Genomic DNA, 18,272 nt, shown 5'->3' on the forward strand with positions numbered 1-18,272 from the left:
GTGTATTACCGCTGACCGTTGAATGTAATTAATGTTTGGAATTTCAAGAATTTTGCTTGTCAAACTATTAAGGATTTTTTAAAAGCCTAATAATACATTTTTGAGATTATAAACATAAGCATAAGCACGTTCAACTTGATGATAACCTATCATAACTCATATATTTATTGTATTGGAAAAATATTATTTTTTATACCGAGTAGGGATGGGTGAGTAGTTATTGTCCAGCTTCGAAGCGTCCCAGCGCAGCGTTCCTTAATTTTCGCGCTGCTTGAGATAATGCAGGCTCAGGAACATTACTTAACCGTGACGGTATACAACTAAGCCTTAAAATGCACCGTAAGGAAAGGAAGAATTTACGGTAGGTGCTTTAGGGTTTTTTAAAAGGTAAGAACAGTTCATGTATGAATTTTATGCTGTTTTTCACTAAGGTATTGGGTCATTAGTTCATTGCACCAAACGAGTCATTCGATCGTGTAGCTGGACTAGCCTTTTTAAAGCGCTCCGATCAAGTAATAAACACATTGCTTAAATTTTCTATCGTAGCAAGCTGAGAGTATATGAGAGTATATTATAAATGTGTCAGCCCAGCAAAAATTAATCAAGACTGAACTTCAACATTAACATTCTAGCTTTTAAAATGCGCCAACTTAAGTACACGACTTAATCGATTTGTACTTTATGCAAATGGTTACCGTACTAAAAGCGCCTGTTGCTGAGGGTAGATTTGGTACAACATTATCTGGTGTATTTGTATCTCTAATGCGAATGTTTGGGAGATCCTGAGCTAGGAATGCACAAGTACGAACTTTTCAAACAGATTCAATAACTTCGGCTTGACAAGATTTTGTTGTCATTTGTGGTGCGTTTCTTTTGGAGAGTGGAGAGTGTGTGGAGAGTACTACTATAAATATTATACGCTTTACGATATCAATGAAACAATTCCTTTGTGTTCTATGAATATTAAGATAAGTGTAGTCTAGTACAAGAAATAAGATTAGATATAGATATAGTATTACATATTACATTCCTTTACTAAATACCATTATCGCTGTGAGTCAAGTACGGCAGATTGTAATAATCACTGATTGAAACAGATAATTCTTCATTATCAGTCAAGCATTAGTTTTTAACAACTTTATGAAATAAAATAACTGTCTATGCATATTAATTTTTCCAGATAATTTATATATTATAGACTTATTATTAGCTTAAATATGCTATTTACGTAAAGTTACAAGTTAATTGATCAGTCATTTTTTCAATAAAAGCACTTACTACTTTCTATATTTGTCTTCAAAAATCAGTATGTGATTTTAATCACATTTTAATCAATTTTAATCAATTTTAATCAATTTTAATCAATTTTAATCAATTTTAATCAATTTTAATCATTTTAATCATCATTTTAATCAATATTTAAAAATATTTAACGCAGTTTTTCATGCCATGTGTTGGAAAGCATTCAGCATGCCATTAGTTTCCTCAAATTCAAGGGATTAAAATCCCTTGAATTTGATAGTGCTTTTAATTAATTTCTATAATCCATGAAACCACAGATCGAATCCTGAAACAACTCACAGATCGAATTTCGAGAAGCTAGAGATCATTCTTTATTTATGTCTAGGGGACAGGCAAGAACCAAACTAATTTATTGAAAACCTATCGCCCTATCCTAACCGTCACGTGGTATAAATCGTGTTCGATTGTGTTATGGTCACCGAAAAGTTTCGTTCCCATGCATCTTTGTACGTCCGCGCGCGAGCATTGATTTGCAGAACGAACGTCATAATCAGAAATAAAAGTGGGTACAGGACATTGTTTTCGGATTTCCGTACGAATTTCTTGACTTTTAAGAAAATTATTTACCTGATTTGTTTAGTTAGCCCTCTAAACACAAGCAATTTATCATTTTTCTAACTTGAGTGAAGCTTTTCTTACTGCTGTTTAAAGAGCTAACTCAAGAAATCGATCTGTATTTTCATTTTAGAGTCAGTTAATTTGTACAGGAATCCGAAAAGGATGTTCGAAATTTTTGGTGGCCGTAACACAATCCAACACCTTTTAAAATGAGTTTGCAAAATATAAATTATTACGGATCCCTCCCTCCCGTGTTTCTTTGTGCTTCATAAAAATGATCCCCCTTTTTACATATGTTGTATATTTTTTGACTTGCCCCTCTTTCTACCAACCCCTTGCTTCGGCTGCCTGTGCTATATTCAAATGTTACGTCAAGTCCGGTCCTGAATCGGTCCTACCGGCCCGTACCCCTGTACCCCAGAGCTAGGTGAGAGAAGAGTACACTACCATTACATATATTTCATTTTACCATTACAAGTTTTTCATTTTACTCTGCGCCTCCAGTATTTCTATCGCTTGATCAAAAGTCTTTAATTTTAGGATTTCTTGAGTGCCTATATCCTTCTTGTTCGCAGCCTGTCTGCATTAGAATACTCGTCAGCGGACCCACTAGGCTAATTATTAGGCTAGGCTAATAAGATCCAAGTAGACAGCGATGCAATCTCGAGACACCTTAAAATCCTTTTTACTTGCGTATATTTATTTTATTCCTTGGCTTTTATGACGTGCATGCATCCTGCGCCAATCAAATACAAAGCATTCAACCGAGGCTACAAGGTTCAAATCTGAATAATCCTTTGAAACTTCCTTATAGCCTCATGAATGCTTTGTATTCGACCAGTGAACCAATGCAGTATAAAAAGTGGTGAATGGGTATACGTAGTATAGAACTAATTAAATCCAAACCATAAGTAGGAAGACCTACAGTTAGGACGTCACGTGCGTCTTACGTCAGTTTCATTGCTAAAAGCTATATATAATGACACGAGCAAAAACCTGGTCTTCAATATTTGTGGTAATACTAAAAAAGTCATTTTGCTAAAAAAAATTCTTGGGATGTATCAGTGACGTCACGGATGAAATGCCTATTTTTACTCCCGACTTATTGAATACTCTCATTGTACAATACAATACAATACAATACAATACAATAACTTTATTTATACTTGAATTACAAGATAGCAAGTACATGCTAATATCTCCAAGTTATAAATAACCTAAACTAAAAATTAAAATTACATGATGCTAATATAAAAATATGGATGTAAACAATGAAATAAATATATGTATATATGTAAAATAAAATAAAAATAGAATTATCCTCTACAAAAGGTACAACAGTCAATATCAAATTTGACTTTGGAAATTTCCGATTTAAATTTACTTAATTCGTGCAACAGTCTCATGTTGTTTGGAAGAGAATTCCATAACTTACTACCCTGATAAGCCAAGGAATGAAGACCATAACTAGTGGTGTTTACTCTAGGTACTATAAGAATGTTATCACCCCGTAAATTAATGCTACAATTACGTAGTGTAAATAACTTAGAAATATATTCAGGAACCAGTCCGTGCAGAGCCTTAAATACTAATATTAAAATATTGTGCATTCTCCTATTATACAAAGTAGGATGATTAATACGCAACAATAATTCCTCATATGTGCTTTTATGATCATTATAAATAAAACGCAAAGCGCGTTCATTAAGTTTTTCTAATTTGGTTGAATTACCTCTCCCGCAATGATGCCATACAATAGAACAATAATCTAAATGAGGTAAAAAATAGGCATTATATAATTTGACTTTGGCATCAGTATTAATTAGTTTCTTATGTCTTTGTAAGACTTGAATTTGCTTGCCAACCTTCCGTGCTATCTCTGTAATGTGTTTGCTGAATTTTAAATCTCTATCGATAGTTACACCTAGTAACTTGACATCATCTGCAAGACTGACCACCTCACCACCAATGGAAAAACAAGGTGTGTTTATGCCCTTGCTCTTGCCTAGCCACATGGTAGTACATTTATCAGGATTCATCATGAGGCCGTTGGAGCAGAACCACGAATGAGCAGTGAGAAGATCAGACTGCAGATGCCTATGTAGTAGAGAAACATCATTACTAACATCAAAATGAATGGATTGCACTGTTCACCGTTTGGCTATTGCTTCCCCTATGTACGCCGAAAATTTTCAAGGAAGTCATATCAAGCAATTGTCATGATATTGAAAGCATTATTATTGCTAGTATTGTAGCAGTTTTGGTTTCCGTAAAAGATCACTTGTCATTAATTATTGTTTGCAGTTTCGAACTTTTATGAATCATGCATATTTATTTCCTTATTTTCTAGGTGACTTCCCCTTTAGCTTATTTTCCCGATATTGTTACATAAATAACTGGGGTTATATTATTGTAACGAAACACAACCGACGGTTTCTTTTCTGTACATGTGATTTATCGCTGAGCTAAACTTTGTCATTTAGCAATAAATAGCAAGCATTTCAATTCTCTATATAGCTTGTAAAACACGTCCTCAGCAGTAATCAACGAAACACAATTGTAACGTTATTGTATTGTTATTGTAACGAAACACAACCGACGGTTTCTTTTCTGTACATGTGATTTATCGCTGAGCTAAACTTTGTCATTTAGCAATAAATAGCAAGCATTTCAATTCTCTATATAGCTTGTAAAACACGTCCTCAGCAGTAATCAACGAAACACAATTGTAACGTTATTGTATTGTTATTGTAACGAAACACAACCGACGGTTTCTTTTCTGTACATGTGATTTATCGCTGAGCTAAACTTTGTCATTTAGCAATAAATAGCAAGCATTTCAATTCTCTATATAGCTTGTAAAACACGTCCTCAGCAGTAATCAAAAACAGTGGTGTAGCTGGATAGTTTTGTAACTTTTTTGTGATAAAACATCGTTTACGTTTAGCGTCTTTCTCGACAGATAAATCATCAACAAAACAAACCAAGGAAGGTGCAGAGCTCGATATTTATGGAAAAGACTGTATCTGTCAGGGTCCTTCTTGGAGTACTACTGATTGTCGCCGTTTGTTTGGAAAGTAAGTTTGCAATGTCTATCCATTCTTCCGTTTTCGCTTTGATAATTAGAGCAATATGGTGCAGCTGGTGAACGTTCGTTAGTTCTTTACATTTCTTTCGTTCGTTGATTAGTTTCGTTCATTCGTTCGTTCGTTCCTTTTTTTTTCTTTCTATCTTCCTATCCTTCTATCTTTATTTCTTTTTTACGATTTATATATTATTTCTAAGTATCCACGAGACAATTGTTTTGGGATAGAACTGCATATATTTTATTACCATATTTTTTAATGGATTTTCCCAACTTGAAAAGTTCCTTATTATAATCTCTCTGATTCGTAAAGCAACTGGTTGGGATGACGAAAACAATGATATTGTTGCTACATCAAACGCTAGTGAGGATTTCTTCCCTTTAATTAACTGCTGACGTTGAGAATTCCTTTCGCTTTGATTATTACAAAACAGAGCTTTTAAGTTGTGACGTATTTCCGGTTCCAACTGCTCACAAAAACCGCGCTAAAATACAATAAAGTAAAATATGTTTTCAGTCAATGTTTTAAACTCTAGCTGACACGATTAGACTTTGGACAACAAGTTCTATTTTAATTTGAAGAAAAAGCAGGGAAAATCTGCTGCTCTTTTCGTTTTCGACCTGGAAGTCGTTTTTTCATAAAAGTGACGTCAAACTTCATTTCCTGTCATTTCGTGTCATGTTTCGTGTTCATCAGCTGAAGCGCAAGTTATCCAACTAGGCATAAAATTTTCCCGGCATTTCAGACCACATGTCATGCCCTTTAATGGTTGCACATGAGAAGACACATGAACATGGATACAGCTCAAACAAAGAATCTTATTTTCAACAGTGACACGTAGTCTGATGGGAAAGTTTTATGCCTAGAAAACCGCGGATTAGGTCTATTGCGTCATTTTCACTACCACTACCAGAATCCCTTGCCCCCTTTCCTCTGTCCTCCTGGCTCATGAGGGAATATGCTTTTGCACAATAAAGAAGATTCGCGAAGCTATGCCTGAGGTGGCAATGATAAAAATCAGGCCATAAAGCAGACCCCCATACACCCTTATCAAGGGGCAGATCAACGAAGGGATAACTAGCTCATCTAGGGGACGCGGAAGCTTACGTGTATTTCACTGGAAAAAAATATCTCTGAGAAAGCAAGATTGACATTTTGTTTCCGGGAGTGACCCCCTACCCTACCCACACACAGTCCAATTCTGTGTTAAATGTCTTAATATGACACGCAGGTACAGATGTGAGTGACTCCCTACCCTACCCGCACACAGTCCAATTCTGTGTTAAATGTCTTAATATGACACGCAGGTACAGATGGGAGTGACTCCCTACCCTACCCGCACACAGTCCAATTCTGTGTTAAATGTCTTAATATGACACGCAGGTACAGATGTGAGTGACTCCCTACCCTACCCGCACACAGTCCAATTCTGTGTTAAATGTCTTAATATGACACGCAGGTACAAATGGCAATAGGTACCACGCCCATTGTGATTCGCGGCCGACTGTTGTCCGTGTTGACGAACCCCAATATCGTTACTATCCCTTCTTCGTAACCCTCAACCGATGCGATGGTTCGTGTTCTACTCACCCCGGAAATCAGGCTTGTAAACCCATCGAGGAAGAAGAAGTCAAGATAGAACTCTTCCATACGTCGAGGAATGAAGCCGCACAGGTGGTAATGACCAATCATACGAGGTGTAAGTGCAAGTGTGTGGCTTCATTCGATAGCTGTCATCTGGAGTTAGAATCGTGGGATCCTGATAACTGCCGCTGTATATGCAGATACCCGCATGGACCACCTCAAGATCTAGCTTGCAAACCAGGCTTCAGGTAAGTTTACCTTATTAGTATTTTCATATATTTTTAACCCAACACGCTAAATTTCAATTTGATCCGTGAGTTAGCTATAGAGCGTTTTCACTCACTTGAGAAGGCAGTGATATTGCTGTACCAAACAATAGAAACTTATACACAGTTTTTGCATAAAAATAGAGTTTAATTCCCCGAGGATAAAAAATGTATTGTTTTGAAACTCCAAAATGGCCGCTGTGACGTCACGTGAAAACGCTCTATATGTACCTTGACTTAGGCCCCGTCCGCACTATGCCGGATAAATTTGAATCCGAATTTTCACACCGAAACCGAAAAAATAGTTTTCCGTCCACACTAATACGGCTAGCCGGCGTTTTCAAATTGTTCCACTCTGGAGACCGTATTCAAAACAAATTGTTTTCGGTCAAGAATTGTTCCGGATTTGCCCGGACTAGTGTGGACTAGTGGGCCTTAGGCCAGCCCAGAGTTTGTTTTGCAACAGGGTTGGACAAAATGGAGTCGGAATTTTCAGTTACCTTTCACTTTCAAGCGAAAGGTGAAAAACCGGAAAGAAAACCCGAGGAAAAAGCCCTCGAAATAAAGGGAGAGACCCTACTACTTTCCTAGCTCATAAACAAAATTCATCATATATTAATTTTGTAATGCACTAAAATTTCAGATGGGTTCGCGATATATGTCGATGTCGGTGTAACAAGGCACCAGAGGTTTGTCCGCCAAACAAGGTAATAGTTGTTTTATGTCAGTGTTTTATTGTTTGTTTCTCCTCTGTTATCATTATTTTCTTGAATTGCATCGCCCATATGGCAGTTCATGCTTGGTATGCAACATGCAACATGAAAAAAGAACCTTTGCCAACCTTTTTTGTTTTGAAATTCTATATTGTTTTACGTCGGGATAACTGAAAAGAGCCCTTCTGCTGGCTACTAAAATGCTTTCTCCGTTAATCCTATAGATGGGATAGATGGCAGGAACTCCTTTCGCGCCAAAACGCGCGCGCTTGGTTGTCTATCAATTTGTTTTCCTTCTTTTTTTTTTTTTTTTTTTTCTTTCTTTAGTTATCTTTTTGGTACAGTTATGCTTTTTATCTGATCGCTCAATAGTTTTCTTCCGTTGTATATAATTACAGGTTTGGAGCGAAGAATCATGCGGTTGTGTTTGCACCAAAAGAATTACCAAGAGATGCGAAAGGAAAGGGAAAGTACTTGATCCAGAAAAATGCGAGTGTGTTGATATACAAGCCTTATTACGACGAGACACTACAGAAGGTAACACCACTCTGTTCGACTTCTGAGTCTCTTTCTCCGCCTTTTTATACCACGTATCATTTTCTTTGAAATAACTTTCTTTCGTATTAAATTTTTTAAATCGGTTTGTCTTCACAGGATGTTGATAAATATTAATATTCTGACTTTTCTCGTAACAAAAACTTGAAAATACGAGTTGCGTTTGCATGTGTTACCAGCACATAAACATATATGTCATATGCCCAAAATTGTTTTCGAGAGAAATCGTGGCTCCGTAAATTACAATTTGACCATCAAATGAGGGTCACATGCAGGTTTGTTAGCCACTGACATCTAGTGATATTCTCGTAAAACAAGTGCGCTTTTTGTTTCCTTTTTCTCATCGCCAAATGACTTGGGGCCAGAGAATAGTTATTCTTTCTCCAGCGATTGCTGTTTTGACGGGAAGTCGCTCGTCACCTAGAGCAAAATAGAATCTCCGGAGCCCGGGATAACTCAAACCAAATTCTTTACCAATTCTTTAAAATGTTTTTACTCCATGCAGACAAGTCAAAGTCGCGCTTGTTTATCACCTTACTTGTTGGTCAAGGGTTCCTTCTCGTCGTCATCATATGCGTTCTTATACACTACATTCGAAAATCCAAAAGAAAGACGCCACCGCCCGACCATGAAGAAGAAAACACTCCAAATCCAACTCAATCGCCTGCAGATTCAGGGAACATCAGCATTAATTCCAGTCAGGACAGTAAGTAACTTTTTTGTAATGTTACTGCGTTTAAAATTATTGAGTTTTATGATTAAAGATAAAAGAGAGAGCTCATCATTTTGGGATGGTTTATGAGGCTGTTTAACAAATAAAGCGCACAGCTATTTCCGTGTTCCGTTCAGTAATAAAGCACGCAGTAAGTAACGTAAGTGCGAAAGAAGCGTTAGGAGAAGCACGAGCCGTAGTCGTACGGCGCTTCCTATGTGTTTTGCTGAATGGATCACGGAAAAAGCTGTTTTATTATATAATTACCAATGAAATATCTATTTTTCTCCTTTTCGGAAAATTGATATCTTCACACGTGAAAATAACATGTTATTTTCACGTGTGAAAATAACACCATTGCGATGGCTATTCAAAAATACACGGAAAGAATTGCCTGAAAAAGCCAAAACATACTTCATTGATAATTCTATAATAAACAGAATATTACATGGGCGCTTGGAGATACGCAATTTATCTTCTCGCGTTGAAAATCTCTCACTCGTTCGCTGCGCTCACTCGTGAGAGATCTTTTCAACACTCGAAGATAAATTTCGTATCTCCGCGCGCCCATGTAATATCCTCTATTTATTCATTTTATTATATAGCTACTAATTTTTCTTTTCGGTAATGAATTTATTTACGCAAAAAGAAAGACGTTCGCGCTGTGTCAGCGTCAGCACTGTGCTCCGTTCAATAATAAAGCACAATTTTCGACCAATCAGCGCGCGCGTACTATCCTAACTATATAATAAATGTGAATAAAAAGCTCAATTTTGGTACTGCGTAATATCGTATTTATGCAGTTCGTGAGTGCATGGGTCCATGCTAACATCGGATAATGAATGACATATATTTCTAGAATTTAGCCCGTTTTAAGATATTTTTCCCAACCAGTAAGAAATAAGATGATACTGGTTGGGGAAAAAATCTTAAAACGGGCTAAATTCGAAAAATAACCACACAGAGCGAAAGAAGTGCTATTTCTCAATGATCGGGTAAAATTTCGAGGCTTTATTTCACGTTTCAAGGATTTTATTCATATTTTAGATGAATCCCCATACATTTCCTTATAACATGACACCACAGAAACCAAGCTTGGGCTACCTGTGGATTGTAAAGTTGTTCTCTCCCTTGCCACAAGGGTTTTATTTCGGGTTTCCCAGTTTTCCTCCTTCCATAAAAGCCAACTTGTGAGTTGAAAGCTGTACACATGTAATATTGAATGTAGTGGTAGTGTTTGTTTAGCCCCCTTCAAGGGAAAGCCTGACAAACGTTAGCGAGGGTTGAATTAAGAACATTATTACGAATTTTTTTTCAGCATGTGAACATGGTTTGACTTCAAACGAGAATTTTAACTCTAGCAACGGCTCCGTAAACCTTTGGAATGGTATTCTGCTATCAAAAGAAACTGTTATTGACTAGCATTCCACTTTCTCTTATAGTATTAAGACTACTGTAAATATTTAACTATTATTTTAGAGAAATGCGCCTATCTAGGAATCTAGAGTGACTTAGCTGTAGTGTGCTCGCCTCTCACGGCGAGGCTCGTTTCCTAGACTCGACATCACATGTGAGTAAAGTTGCTTGGGTATCTATCTTGATTCGAGGGTTTTTCTCCGGGTTATCTAGTTTTCCTCCCTCCACAAAACTCAGAAAGCAAAATTTTAATTTGTTCTGCCATGCCCTGACTTAGATCAGCCCAGACGTTGTTTCAGGGTATCGATAAAATTTGGACATCATTACGGATCATTCCCCACTAACCAAAAGTTAAACAACCCTCTCTCCTCTCCCCCAAACATGTGACGTAACAACTAAATTGCCAATAGAAATGCGGTTAATATGCACTTGGATACGCTCTTGTACAAAGTTAACGAAACTATGATTTTTCAGTGTACGTAGATGGAAATCAAAGCATGATCACTAATGCGCATATTTAAAGTACTCTAAAAATTTAACATAAATATGAGAAAAGATAAGACAAAAAGTTGTGTAATACAGTTTGATATTTGGTGTTACTTACCTTTCATACGATAGGAAAAGTATTTCAAATTTTGTTGATAAGGTCAAACTGTCTGCGCGCGCATGATATCTTTGGCGAGTGTTTCCTCTCGAAACGCGCGCGCCGTGTAATAATGGCAATACATTATATGGGACCATATAGCATGGGTGCGGGCGCAGCCTGTATGGGTGTCCTCAAAATTTAACAATATTTTAACTATTTTTTGTCATATGATAAACAATTTCTGACGCGAAAATTTCAAAATTCTAACGATCGTTAGAGTATCAGTTGTATCGAGCAAGGTTTGGTGAACTAACCTTTATATATTTTTATACTATACGTAATAATTTATTATATAAGACACCAATCTCCGCAAGCAAAATTCATAGGCGTGGCAGACCTTGCTGCACATTCCCACTACTGTTGTTGCTCAGAGATTCACGATGATATAATACTATTGTATGGCCTAGGGAGGGTTGCTTAGTCCTTAATCTTATTATGACGCCACACAAAGGGGCTTTCATTTTTTTAGCTAATTATGGGGGGGGGGGGGGGGGGGGGGGATCGGCAAAATTGTAGAGGGAGGGGGTTATGCCATTTTGAGTGGTAAAGTGGTAAGAGGGGGTTATCACATATTGAGGGGGATTGAGAACTATTACAGGATGATGAAAGGGGGGTTATGCAATTGTTGCCTCTACCAGCCAGCTCTAATCAATCCAGGTTGGATTACGTTTTCCATGTGATTTTGCCACCCCCTCCCCCTATGTGCTAACAAATGAAAGCCCCTAAGCCATTTTTGGTCTTACTTTTTGACAGCACTCCCCTAGAGAAAGTAAGCACCTTTGGTGTTAAAGAGTAACAGAAAAATAAGTAGGAAAAGATGATTCTATTTTTAATTCCAAATACTATAAAAAAACATGCGCAACAGGTTTGTCCATCCTCTTCACTAAGTAGAGCTTAGTTTTAGGGTTTTTTCATGTTCAATGGCAATATTAATTATATTTTTTGTTATATTTTTACTAGTTATTTATTAACATAACACAGTTAGAGTGGTTTTAATAAACCTGTGAAATACACTTACGCATATTTAGCACTACTTCACTCTAGTTTTTGTTTTCTGCTGTGTTTTTATTACACCTTGTTTCACAGGTTAATGAATACTGCTCTAACTTGTTGATAGGTTCCACATGTCATGCCATTTTTTCTGTGAAAAGAAATACAATACTCCACAAGGTTATAGCCTTTCATAATGTACCCTGCATAAGCTGGGGACGTAGTCAACAATAGGTATTTAAACATTTTTTTAGGATGTGTGTAAATGATTGGTGTTATTTAACATGAATTAAGATTTATGGTTACAGCAAATAAACGTTAAAAGTTTCCCAACGAAAGAGAGAAAACGAAAATTTGAATGGAAAAAAATGAATATTGCATCACTGCACTGAATGTTTTGCATTCGATGCATACCACTGTCTTTCATGGCCAGACCCTCGAACATTTGCACCTTTAATAGTCGACTATTCACAGAAACTATTAGAGTGCACGCACTAGAGTGACCACAGTAAATCCGTGGAACTTTAGTAATACTAAATAGCACAATTTCATGCAAATTCCATTGTTTTCTATTGTTTAACTAGCACTATTTTGTACTATTTAGTAATTAGTGTTTCACAGATTAACTGTGGTCACTCTTAACCCGTGAATAATATTCAGTACTAATTAGTAGTAATTTATACAGAATCCTTTGTTTCCTATTGTTCGATTATCACTATTTAGTTCTTAAAAATTAGTATTTGTTTCATGGGCTTAGTGCGAGCACTCTAAGAGTCTGTTGGATTATGATACATTGGCATTGTTCAAGCTGCACATTTAGTCGACTTTTGCAAATGATTTACTCTAAAGTGAGGCTAAACCTGTGCATATGAGTCTTTATTACACTTTTAAGGTCAATATCAGTGTGATAAAGCAGTGAATAAAAACCATATCAGTGAAGTGATACGATATCACTTAACAGTTAACTGGAAATGTTGCCATTTTATTGACTCTAAATGTGTAATAAACAAATTGCTACATGCTAAGAGCCTGATATCCTTTTAATTCACTCGTTTTAAATATGATATCACTCACTCACCGACTCGCTCATTCGCGATATCATATGGAAACTCGTGAATAAAAACGATATGAAGCTCAACATGTGGTAATCTCTATTTAGTCTTACTACTCTTCCCAGTAGACCGAGGTAGTTGTGATTTTTTAATCACCTTCGTAGCGTCCGTTATGTTATCCGCAAGTACATTTCAAATCGACCACGTGATGCCAATGCTGTACCACGAGGACAAGTTTTTTACACCACGTGATCAAAATTCAGTCAAGTTTTAATCACGTGGTGTAAAAAACTTGTCCTCGTGGTACAGCATTGGCATCACGTGGTCGATTTGAAATGCACTTGCGGATAACATAACGGACGCTATGAAAAGGCGATTAAAAAATCACAACTACAGTACCTCGGTCTACTGGGAAGAGTAGTAACACAGCGGTGTTACCAAATGAGAAAAGGGACTATTCCCACTCAAGAAATAAACCTTCTGAAAATTGAAATTTATTATCTTGCTTGTGTATGTTTTTCATTGCAACTTGGGTACTTTTCCTTTGTATTAATTTTCTATAGTGCAGTGTAAATATTTATAGTATAAGTAATAAAAAAATGATTGATTGATTGGATTATTCATTAGGTCTATAGCAAACTTTGCTTAGTTTGTCTGTTATTACATGTATTTGTAAGCTAAAAAAAATGCTTTTATGTGAAAGGCAAGACAGGTAGTTCAATGTGAATACTCCAAACAAAAAAAATGGACACACTCTTTCTAAATACTTGAACAATTTAATATCAATTAAATACATTTTGATACATAATGGATAACTATAACTAATTATTAATAACTAGAACTATTATTTACAAATGTGAATAAACATTCAAATCATTTATGCTGTGTTTACTATAAAATTTGAAAAACTCTTTCCAATTAGCTAATGTGTGTTCCTCCTATCATGAACGGCCAATCAAAAGTCAGTTCTGTGGTTGGACTACCACTACCAGAATGCTTAGCAACTTGTCATTCTTATTTGAGGTTTTATTTCCTCATGTAAGTCAATAAATAAACCTTTTATGAAATCCTGTTCATCAAACAATCTGGTCTAGCTTTTGTACATAAACTCAATGTCTGTCACGCCTTAGACCAAAATGCGCCACATTTATATCAATCAAAAAAGGCCAGCTCATATGCTATTGAATAAAATGCTCTTTAAAAGGATTCTGGTAGTGGTGCAGATATTATGCTATCATGCAAATATCATATCCTATGCAAAATCTTAATCTTGGTATTTACTGTAGGATAGCGTTTCCCATCCCTCCCCTCCCCCACCTATTTCAAAAATATGCTTAAAGTCTTTGAATGGTCCTTGAGATGCTTCAGATGATGATGTACAAAAATCCACAGGTCTAAAAACAAAGGCAACATGATAATAAATAGATATGAACAATAAGGGTTTACTCTTATCAAAACTATAGTCGATCCCTTAGGGACGATGGCAGGGCTCAAAATAGCATCCTGCCAATGGCCAAATGACAGGCCCAATTTCAAGTTATGCAGGTGAAAATAACGATACGCTGCCAAATGAATAATAAGATCGCTTGCAAAATTTACTGGAATGACCACCTTTTAGCATGCTCATTACTATGGCAGGCTGCAATTGTTTTTCTATTTCAAGCCCTGGATGGATCACTATTTAAAGTGGGGTAAGGATAATCTCTGTTTTTGTTCATAATGGGACTCAAACTAAGAGAGAATGATGGGGTCATTCTCATAAAAAGTGATGAAGCTAAAGCCCCCCAGCTCTGCTGTCCCTCTTCCTAACTACAACAGAAGATAAAGTTTGAAGACTCTTACCTTGCATTGTGTTATCAAATTACTAGCTCCAAGTCCTATAGCATCAGACACGACAAACTCTGGTTCGGTAGAACAACCTTCATCCCTGAGAAAAAGTGAACAAAATGTTATCAAAGTATACAAAATTACATGTTACTGGCATTGGAAATATAGCTTTTTAGCTTGGACATTTTCCCCATTTCAGGCCACATATCCTTCCATATAGACTATAATTTCTTTGTTTAACAGCTGGGCACAATAGACACATGAATATGGGTACAAATCTAACTAATCTCATTCTCAATAGAGCTCGAGTCTTGATCTGAAATGAGAAAACTTTTCACAATGCTTTGATTTAAACTACTAACCTTGTTTACGTACCTGTGAGTAGAGATGGACTCTTCAATCTGACTTTTGACATACGAAAGGTCAAGCGCATCATACTTTTTAAAACACAAAAATATGTCATTAGCATATTGAAGATGGTAAGCTGCGTGGCCACCTAAATTTGTAAAACTGGGTGGTGGTGTAGGGGAAGAGGGGCAAGAAAGATTATATTGCTCCATGGTAACACTAAAGAATAGCCATTCCAAAACTGAGGGAAAAACTGGTTTGAGTTGGCATGTTGACTTTTTAAGGGGAGAAAATAGATGACATTTTGGAGATATGTTCCCTAAAACAGTCCTACAATGCACTACAATGCTAACTCGCCCAGGTTTTCCCCAACCTCAGAAAAGGCTAATATGTGAGTCATACTATACCTCTGTATCAATCCGCATCCCACATTGACAAAATATCACTTGTTTGTTTTGATGTAAAGGGTTTCTGGATGGAATAAAATATTTGTTAGTAAAGTCATATTTAAAGCAAATCATTCAATTTGCTAGCAGCTAGAGTAATTTTACTTGCCCCAAGAAAAAAAAAAAGATCTAACTATTGCACTAGTCACTTGGTCACTAATTATGAAACTTCATTTCATGGGCCAAATAAAATCTTTCTCATATTGACGCCACTTCTTACCTCTTACATACAGGGCATAACACATCATCTGTTGATAGTTTATCAATGGCTGCACATAATGATTCTTCTTCAAATCTCAAGTTTTCATTATACTCTCTTAAAATCATTTTCTCTGAAATCCATTAAAAAATTAGCAAAATTAAAATATCTAAAATTATCAAACTTGACAACTATTTTACTTGTATTTCTAGTGGTATAACATCACATTTTTATGATGTGGTTGAGGCAATGACCTTTCAAAATAGTGCAAAATAATTAGCCAATCAATGTTAAATCTGACTACATACCAACCGGGGGGGGGGTACTCCCATATATGGACTATACAGGGTTGATCCGCTGAACAGGGTATGGTTTTTCGAGCTTCTTGTCATAGACAGGGTATGCAATTTCACTCAAGTTCTTCCTGAGTTTCCTGTCATATTCAGGGTTTCTACTTTCGTATTGACCGAAACTGGTTATTATGGTCGTCAAAAAAAAACAACAATACATGAGCTGATTAATAATTGAAACAGGAACTCAATTATGTATTTTGTCATAAACAGGGTCCCCAAATTAGAGAGTTTTTTGTCATAAACAGGGTACCCCTTTTCGAATCCCAGCGGAACACCCCTACCCAAATTCTGGCAGAGTACCCACCTGGGCATACCAACCACCTGCAATGATCACTTTGTCACTAATAATAAATAATTCAGCTTTTTAAAATCTTTCTTAAATAGGGTTACATTCCAAAGAAATACCAATTTTGACACAAGAGACAAAACCTTTATGAATAATTCCAGATTGTTTGGTTTTATTATCCACATACAGCTATGTACTCCTACCTTCTTCAACCAATTCTTTTTGTATTTCCTCCATCATACTTATTATTTCATTTAAATCTGATTCTTTTTCTGCATCTAATTTCATCTGAATGAGATCAAACCATCAATAGACCATATTAATAATATATATGAGAGATACTAATAAAAATAATAATAATAAAAGAGTGCTTTCATGAAAATTGCAGGCACAGAGAAAGCATTTTTGGGCAGCGTTCATAAGAAACCTTTGGAAACCATAGAGTTACATGTGATTTCTAAAACCCTGGAAGAAAAGATTTTGTCTGATTTTGCATATTAGAATAACACTCACAGCGGTTCTGAACAATTAACTCTTACCCATGCTAAATGTTTGGTTGATCTATGTACTGTATGTATCATCAGAAAGTGTGGCCAAGGGAACTAGAGGAATGCATATCTAGACTAACATTTATAGCTGTTCCAAATAGACTCACCCCTGGAAAAGGTTGACACGATTCTTTAGTTGGCTTCCATGATGGTAAATTACTGTTTTCCCCAGCAATTTGAGACCATTCTTCATTCATAACTCTTTCTACTTCAGAGCTTATGTTCACTGGGTCACTAGTGCTGATGTCCATCTGTCGGAATCTTTCCACAAACCTCTGTCTTCCATTGCGAAGTCTTTCCATACACCGCTATGGAAATAGAAAACTTATTGACTCTTCATATACAAAGTTCAATTATAAATAGATGTGTCATTGAATTTATCATATAGCTTGCTCGTGGACAACACCACAAGGTAGGTATTGGAGCATATCAATTAGGGCTGTCTTTGCATAATATAGACGCGGCATTGCAGCAATTGCCAGAATGATTTGTAGGACAATAACTATGAATTCATATTCTCGGAAGAGCAAACCTATTTTGTTGCATTTAGGGTGATAAAGTAAAACATGACACAGACATTCTTATCAATGATTTTGTGACACATGATTTTACCGTTTATGATTTTACTGTTTTTATTTTTCGTGAAACAAGATTTGATTATCTACATTTTCCTTGAAACGTGAAATGACAATTTTTGTTATTTTGTAAAATGTGATTTGACCATTTTATTTTCTGTGAATCATGATTAATGCTGCCCTCCCCCCTCCCACTTTTCTGCCCCGCGTATTGGGAATATGCTGTGAAACCAGTTTTGTCGCAATGGCATATCCTGAACATTCTAGGAAGAATACATACATGCGTGTACATGTAAGAGAACTACAACCTAAAACCATTGTACAAAGCACATTACATGATACGAAGCAATTTAAAGTAGGGCTAAACTGCAGAATACCCTTGCACTACACCTGTGTAGTTGGTGGCTACAACTACTGTACGTGTAGCTGCATAGCCACTGAGTGAATATCGTTATTAAAGCGATATAACAGCACATGACTATTTGATGCAAAGAACCTATTACTTTGATTGACAAAAGCTAAAACATATTCTTCAAAACTACTAAAAGTCTCACAGAATCACTAAAAATGCATTACCTTTTTATAAGTATCCTTCCAAGGTGGCGTCGTGAATTTATACTGGCTACGATGGCGCGCAAAGGGATCTAAATCTCTTGAAGAACTTGACATGGTGGAAGACATTTTGGATTTTGTCTTCTTCCCGCGAAATAATCCAAGGAGCGTTTTTATTGGACAATTCGAGCCAATCAAATGTGTTGAAAGAGCAATCATGACAATGATGTAATGTCCCCACGGTGCGCAAGGTGGTAC

General features: G+C 36.4%; 2 protein-coding genes across 8 annotated transcripts; one reads left to right on the plus strand and one right to left on the minus strand.

Moving 5' to 3' along the window:
* The first annotated feature begins 256 nt into the window (after positions 1-256).
* On the plus strand, positions 257-11,312 carry LOC116294758 (uncharacterized). 7 transcript variants are annotated; one of them, XM_089033456.1, is made up of 8 exons: positions 281-387; positions 3,779-3,841; positions 4,823-4,937; positions 6,406-6,778; positions 7,440-7,503; positions 7,908-8,046; positions 8,570-8,770; positions 10,095-11,312. In XM_089033456.1, exons 3-8 carry the CDS (start codon positions 4,871-4,873, stop codon positions 10,196-10,198), a joined length of 948 nt encoding a protein of 315 aa, XP_088889582.1. In that variant the 5' UTR covers positions 281-387; positions 3,779-3,841; positions 4,823-4,870; the 3' UTR covers positions 10,199-11,312. The 7 variants fall into 7 exon arrangements, with proteins under 7 accessions (XP_031558273.1, XP_031558274.1, XP_088889582.1 ...); XM_089033457.1 differs by having other exon boundaries at positions 294-361; XM_031702413.2 differs by lacking the exon at positions 3,779-3,841 and having other exon boundaries at positions 257-361.
* A 2,324-nt stretch (positions 11,313-13,636) lies between these two features.
* LOC116294765 (RPA-interacting protein A) lies at positions 13,637-18,149 on the minus strand. The gene is made up of 8 exons (XM_031702425.2): positions 18,039-18,149; positions 16,995-17,195; positions 16,543-16,627; positions 15,722-15,833; positions 15,463-15,526; positions 15,083-15,144; positions 14,723-14,807; positions 13,637-14,274 (listed from the first exon to the last, which is right to left on the minus strand). The coding sequence occupies exons 1-8, from the start codon at positions 18,141-18,143 to the stop codon at positions 14,245-14,247; spliced, it is 744 nt and encodes a 247-aa protein (XP_031558285.2). The 5' UTR covers positions 18,144-18,149; the 3' UTR covers positions 13,637-14,244.
* Positions 18,150-18,272: the final 123 nt, after the last annotated feature.

Source organism: Actinia tenebrosa, unplaced genomic scaffold (assembly GCF_029948245.1).
Source record: "Actinia tenebrosa isolate PJP-AT-01 unplaced genomic scaffold, QUT_ActTen_1.0 PGA_scaffold1__47_contigs__length_23844297, whole genome shotgun sequence".
NCBI classification, from domain to species: Eukaryota; Metazoa; Cnidaria; class Anthozoa; order Actiniaria; family Actiniidae; genus Actinia; species Actinia tenebrosa.

Coding starts and splice junctions, on each gene's coding strand:
- LOC116294758 (XM_031702413.2), top strand. CDS start 4,871: ATGGAAAAGACTGTATCTGTCAGGGTCCTTCTTGGAGTACTACTGATT. Junction 4,938..6,405: donor TGTCGCCGTTTGTTTGGAAA/GTAAGTTTGCAA, acceptor TATGACACGCAG/GTACAAATGGCAATAGGTAC. Junction 8,771..10,094: donor CATTAATTCCAGTCAGGACA/GTAAGTAACTTT, acceptor ATTTTTTTTCAG/CATGTGAACATGGTTTGACT.
- LOC116294765 (XM_031702425.2), bottom strand. CDS start 18,143: ATGTCTTCCACCATGTCAAGTTCTTCAAGAGATTTAGATCCCTTTGCG. Junction 15,834..16,542: donor AAAAGAATTGGTTGAAGAAG/GTAGGAGTACAT, acceptor AATGGATTTCAG/AGAAAATGATTTTAAGAGAG. Junction 15,527..15,721: donor TTATGCCCTGTATGTAAGAG/GTAAGAAGTGGC, acceptor TATTCCATCCAG/AAACCCTTTACATCAAAACA.